A 6,474-nucleotide genomic window follows, 5' to 3' on the forward strand; every position below is an offset into this window, starting at 1 on the left:
CCCCCCCCAGGCCCCCCCCCCCCCCCAACCAGGAAGTTTGAGGAACGCTGCATATTTTCCTGGACTTGGCAGGGATGACAAGCAACCACAGGTAAGTGTTTAGGGACAGGGGAACATGGGAAGGTGCTGGGCATTTGTTACCTAATGCAGATAATCCATTAAGGTTAAAATTCCTAGCCCTTAGTATTAGACTTATTCACACTATAGCATTGTGAAGTGTTAACGCGTGTTAGCATGTGTTGTGAAGAAAGAGATTAGTTGCACTCAACGGTGAAACCCGTAGTCAGGGAGGGGTGCTTGGAATGACTGCAGTTGGCGCCGCCAATTGTAGATAATTGCAGAAACGTCACCAGCACACCGAAATCCTTGTAGGATCATAAATCGTGGATTTATTGCGAACTCATGTCAATTACTCAAGCACTTTTGGGGCCAGGCAGGGTTCCTTCATCAGGCATAGCAATGAGTTATGTTACGGTGGCCCATTTTTCTCTTCCGTTCATTGAATGACACAGGGAACAGATCTAGGATCATGTACTGTAGGGTAATATCGCCACCTGCAGGAGAAGGACGCTAGATTTGCGGCCTTCTCGGCGGCCGCCATCTTGTTGAGGGCTGCACTGCCCTTTCAGCTGTGCCCTTCCGCCGCTGTCACTTGCGGCCAGCTTCCTTCGTTTTTGCTTGGGGGACGAACCTTACCAGTTTTGTCGCTCTGCCTTTTCAGTCTGACGACGGCGCCTTGGTTTTTCACCAGGGTGTTGGCCTTGATTCTGGCGTTGTCGGGGATCTCGATTTGTGGGGTATCTGGATGATCTCCTGTTGAAGGCGGAGTCGCATTCTTCTCTGGTAACGGACCTTGCGGTCATTGGTGGAGTTCGACTGGCTCCTGAACTTGCAAGAGTCTCTTGTCTGGCGACGTCCACTCATCTGGGCCTGGTTCTGGACTCCGTCCTTGCACAAGCTCTGCCCGCGGAGAACCTCCTTGAGCTTTGCTCACATGCAAGGTTGTTGCGGTCGCGCCGGTACTTGACGATCCGGTCTTGCATGCGGGTTCTGGTTCTCATGGGGGCCTCCCTCGAGGCGGTGCCTTTCAGGGGAGCATGTTCTGTCTCTCTCTGTCGTGTACATTCCGGGGTGGAGAATTGGCAGACCAACTATCTCAGTCGCCGGACGGTGGACCCGGGAGTGTTTCATCAACTCTACCTTCGGCAGGGGACTCCTGATGTGGGTCTCCTGGAATCTCGTCTCAAACGGCAAGTCGATCAGTCCAATGCCCGTACTCGGGATTCTTGGGCGGATGCAGTGCATGCCCTGGTGACTCCATGGGTCCATTGTGGTCTGCTTTCCACGTTCCCTCCGATGTACTGTTTACCGCGTCTTCTAAACAGGATTGCGGCAGAGGACATTCCCGTCATCCCCGTGGCTCCAGCTTGGCCACGAAGGGTGTGGTAATCGGAGGCGGTCTGGTTCGTAGCGGGCGTTCCCTGGCGGATGCCGATTCATCCGGATCTTCTTTCCCAGGTTTTGGTGTGCTGTCTGTCTTTACAGTCGCTGGCTTGATGGCCTGGTTTTGAAGGGATCCTTCGGTGGCTCAGTTGGTAGGGCGGAGGACTGTAGTGGAATTACTAAGCTGTGATCCTTTGGGACTGAGGTCGGTCGGATGCGGTTATCTCTACGATGCTGAGAGTTTGCGGGCTGGGTCTCGAAGGATCTATCACCCTACCTGATGGGCTTAGTTTGCCTGGGGTGAGTCGTGGGTTTTTCCGCCTCTTTTGTTCTCGGTGGCCAGGATTTTGGGCTTTTTTACACCGTGGTGTAGATCACGGCTGACCTAAAGTGCGGTGCAGTCCCAGATTTTCGGCCTGGACAGTTCTTTCCAGACGCCCATCGCGTCCTACGCTTTGGTTCGCACCTTCGTACGGGGTTACGCAGATTGCTCCTCCTGTCCGATCCCCGTTACCGCCTTGGGATCTGAACCTGGTTCTTTAGTTTTTCCGGGAATCTCCTTTTGGATCTTTGCGGGAATTTCCGCGTCTGCCCTTATCTCAAAGGGTTGCCTTTTTGGTTGCGCTCACCTCCGTTCGCAGGGTTTCGGGGTTAGCGACTCTGGCACTTCACCGTTGCTGGTCTTGCATCGGGACAAGGTGATCCTACGACCTCGACCGTCCTTCCTGCCTGAGGGGGTTTTTCGGTCTTCCATCTCAACGTGGATATTGTTTTTACCTTCCTGGTGTCCGAAGCCCGTCCGTAGGAAGGATAAATGTGGTTTGCACTCTCCGGGTTTAATTGGGTGCTATAGCTTCCTTCCGCGAGTCGGATTCCGTTATGTTGTTGCGGATGGTCCTCGGAGTGTCGGGTCGCTTCCTCGGCCGCCATCTCTCGCTGGATTCGCAACGTGTTTTCTCAGGCGTATGCTTTAAGGGGCGTTAGCCTTTTTCTGTTAAGGCCCATTCTACAAGGGCTGTTGAGGCATCTTGGGCTTTCCATCCTGGTGCCTCGGTTTCTCGAGTTTGTAAGGCCGCTACTTGGTCTTTTGTTCACACCTTTGCCAAGTTTTATAAGGTGGATGTTTTGGCATCGGCAGATGCTGGTTTGGGGCGCATGATATTACAGGCGGCCGTTTGAGGGGGTTGTTTTCTGTTGGGTTTATTTGGGTTTTTTTCTGCCCACCCCTCTTCAGCTACTGCTTTGTGACGTCCCTACAGTACATGATCCTAGATCTGTTCCCTGTGTCCTTCAATGAACGGAAGAGAAAATAGGATTTTTGTACTCACCGTAAAATCCTTTTCTCACCGTTCATTGAAGGACACAGGTCCCGCCCCTCTGTGTGGGTGTGTACTCCTAACTGCTTGTTACTTACTGGAGACTTGTCAGCAGGTGGGGGGTTTGGCCACCAGCAGGGGCCGCCCCTAGGCTGTAATTGGTCTTTAGTTTTGTGCCTAGCGTCCTTCTCCTGCAGGTGGCGATATTACCCTACAGTACATGATCCTAGATCTGTTCCCTGTGTCCTTCAATGAACGGAGAGAAAAGGATTTTACGGTGAGTACAAAAATCCTATTATTTTGAATTTGCTACCAATGCAACAGACTGGATCACATGACAAATAGCAGTGCATCGCATGTAGAGAAGGTGCGTTCATTTGCCTTGTGGGAATGCACACTTTTTTCCTTGCATTGCCACAATGTGTAAGTGTGGTTGGGCCCTGACCCTAATGTTAACTCTTGGTTTAAAGCAGGCTATTTCATGATATGCATTTGTAAAATGCTTATTGAAATGCTGAAAAATACCTCTCTACACTTTTTTAATTTAAAGTGACCCTAAATCAGGTAAATCTTAATGCATTTGTGTGCCTAACTATTAACAAAAATGTAGCTCATTTGTGTATCACTTGGCTGTAGATCCTCAAATCATCTGTGAATTGCTGCTGACACTGTAGTCCATCACGGGGACGAGCTTGGAGAAGGAAGGACAATCTCAATACAAATTGGTTAACTGAACATGAGATTGTAGTCCATCACAGGAGATTCCAGAAGGAAGGACAGTGTTGGCACCAATTCAGAGATAATCTGAGGATGTACAGTTGAGTGATACACAAATAAGATACATTTTGGTTAATATTTGAAGTACTTGAATGCATTTTTAAGATTTAACGCCTGAGTTTAATGTCACTTTAATAGCCATGTGACTACAGGGCTCACTTCTGATGCCTCTTCGGCTTTGTGAGGCACATGGTTAGATAGGAGGCATAGCAAAGCTGCTTTTGTGATGGAAGGGTCCTGCCTGGATCCACTTTTGAATCAAAGTGATGAGGACTGGACAGGGCATGTGAGCCTGTGGAACGTCTGTAACCTAGCCAAATTAAAATCATAATGAATTTTCATCTGAAGCTGCTGAAATAGCAGCTGTGTTACAAAAAGCATTTTCTTATGGCTACTAGAAGCCTGGATGCTTAAAATTCGAGCACTTCAGTGCTCAGTAACTCACACACTGCTATTTTTCACCTTTCATATGTTTGATTCATGCTGCGTCTGGGAGTAGAGTTTTTGCAGGTCAATATTTGGCATGTATTTTGGCCATTGGATTAACCTAGTCCTGCCATGCAAGTGTATTTACCATCTATGTCTGGCCTTAAATAGGTTTGTCACTTCTAATTCAGGAGCATAGCAGACCAGAAATTCTGTGACCTCCATTTTCAGTGGTATTGTTTGGTCACTGACAAGTTGGCTTTAACCTTTAATACTCTTTCTGCTTGCAGGCCAAGGAAAAGGAGGAGAGACTGTTAAGGCGACAAGTAAAACGAGAGAGATTGGAGGAAAAGCGCAAACAAAAAGCAGAAGAGAAAGCCAGGGCTTTAAAAATGAAGGCTCAAGGTAGTGTATTGTGGTCAAGGGGTTCAATAAACAAGCTAAACTATTAATTTGTACAAGCAGCTGGTTCTCCTTTGACCTAGTTTTTGTTTCATAAATAAGCCTCAATATATTTAAAACATGAATTGTTTTTTGTATTCCTTTTCCCTCAACTTTACTGCACAATTTAGGTACAAACTCTGTTCATAAATCTTCAAACGATCAGAAGTCAAAAACTACCAGTATGAAAGAGGTACTTAAAGAGCAAATGTTTTTAGAAAAGAAAGTTGCAATGAGTAAGAAGAGGAAGAAGGATAGTAGTGGGTATGTTTTGGTTTCACTCTTGTTTATTGATTTCATTCTTTTTTTAAAGTTAAATGAAATATAATGCACCCAGAGGGTTTATACTATGCATACAAGATTTATAGTACATTGGCACACATTTGGTTTCATTAGGCCTGTCTCTTTTTAAGATAAAACATAAAAAAAAAAAATTACCCTATAAATGGTTTTTTGATTACTATATTTATCTGTAATGTTTATAGCTTTTATATACCATATTTCAAAAATTGCTCTATATAATTATTTTATCAATTATTTCAAGAGATTATTTTCTCCTTTTTTAATGTCTAGTTCATGGAAGATAAAAACTGATGTATTTGATGAAGACTCAAGGGATACCCAAAAGTCCAATGAGGTAATTGATCCACGAGGGTGAATCATAGATTTATAACCTCTTTTATAATGTCATTCTACCTAACGCTGAACTCTATTTTTGATGTGGAGCATCAAGTGCATTTCAACCTGCAGCAGCAATAATGCACCACATATAAATGCCTGGATACAATACAATAATTGCTACTGTCATAACACAAACTAGTCAGGCATTCTGACACTAGACTCAGGGGTTAAATCTTAAAAATACATTGAAGTACCCTAACTATTAAAAAAAAAAAAAAAAAAGTATCTTATTACCTTCGAATTGGTGCTGACACTGTCATTCCTTCTGGAGGGTGGCTACTTTTGTTCCCCATGGTGCCTGCTGTGTTGTAAAGTAGCCACCACTAAGAAATCACTCCTGTGATGGACTACAATCTCAATAAAGAATTCGTAAACTAAACCCGAGATTTTAGTCCATCACGAGAGTGAGCTTGGAGCGGTGACTACTTTACAACACACACAGGGACCATGGGGAACAAAAGTACCCACCCTCCAGAAGGAAGGACAGTGTCCGCACGAATTCAGAGATGATTTGAGGATCTACAGCCGAGTAATACACAAATAAGCTACAAATTGTGTTATTAGTTAAGGTACTTGAATGCATTTTTTATATTTAATTCCAGAGTTTAGTGTCCCTTTTATTGTTTTAAATGTTTTGCAAACTACACTTTTTGTGTCCCTTCTCTGATCTGCTACCATTAAGAAGGTACCTTCAGTGAAAGCCGCATGTCAGTATGATCAGTGGTGGGATATAGGTAGCTGGGATAATATGCAAACTTTCACTTTTCCTATAACAGTTGAGCTTGGAGCCAACTCTTCACGCTCTTTTGGGTCAGTGATGCTATTCAAGGTGCAGCAAAAAGGCTTAAAGCAGACTTTTACCCTCTTCACAATAAATCACATTGGCATGCAGCTCTGAATGCTGATATGAAATCATCTTGCAATAATTAAACAGATTTTGCTTTTACTTACAATAACTGTTTTTTCCACTTCCTGGTCATCTTAGGCATTAGTGATGTAGAAAAAAAGGGACCAAACTTGAGTTTTACAGGAAACATCTGTTAATAACTGTTAAGGCAGTTTTTAACCCGTTTGCTCAGTTTGAATTGCCCGGGTTTGTGACTGACTGATTTAAGGCAATGGAATCATAAATTCTCTTTGGACAAAGGAATTGGCTGTTGAACAGGGCTTATCCTGTAGGTCAGTCTAGTAACCAAATGTAACTAATTTAGAATGGACATAGAGGAGAGTTTTGCAATTAATGAAGATGAGACATCTCGTGGTACCTGATCTTAGACAGGACGGTTTAGATTTAAAGGTTTAAAACTGATGTCCAGGTCTCCACATATCCAGTGGTCTTTCAAAATATCAATGTTTTTAAACATTAATAAATATTTTTTTTATATATATA

The 6,474-nt window shown here is 44.3% G+C and overlaps 1 protein-coding gene across 1 annotated transcript in view; it reads left to right on the top strand.

Annotated features, from left to right (window-relative positions):
• The window catches only part of BOD1L1 (biorientation of chromosomes in cell division 1 like 1), a 45,897-nt gene that overhangs the window by 10,587 nt on the left and 28,836 nt on the right, over positions 1–6,474 (top strand). Inside the window, exons 7-9 of the mRNA XM_018573701.1 lie at positions 4,253–4,370; positions 4,535–4,667; positions 4,977–5,040. Coding sequence (XP_018429203.1) covers positions 4,253–4,370; positions 4,535–4,667; positions 4,977–5,040 — 315 coding nt within the window. The remainder of the gene's footprint in view (positions 1–4,252; positions 4,371–4,534; positions 4,668–4,976; positions 5,041–6,474) is intronic.

The sequence above is a fragment of the Nanorana parkeri genome, unplaced genomic scaffold (assembly GCF_000935625.1).
Source record: "Nanorana parkeri isolate BGI_ZX_2015 unplaced genomic scaffold, ASM93562v1 scaffold2495, whole genome shotgun sequence".
NCBI classification, from domain to species: domain Eukaryota; kingdom Metazoa; phylum Chordata; class Amphibia; order Anura; family Dicroglossidae; genus Nanorana; species Nanorana parkeri.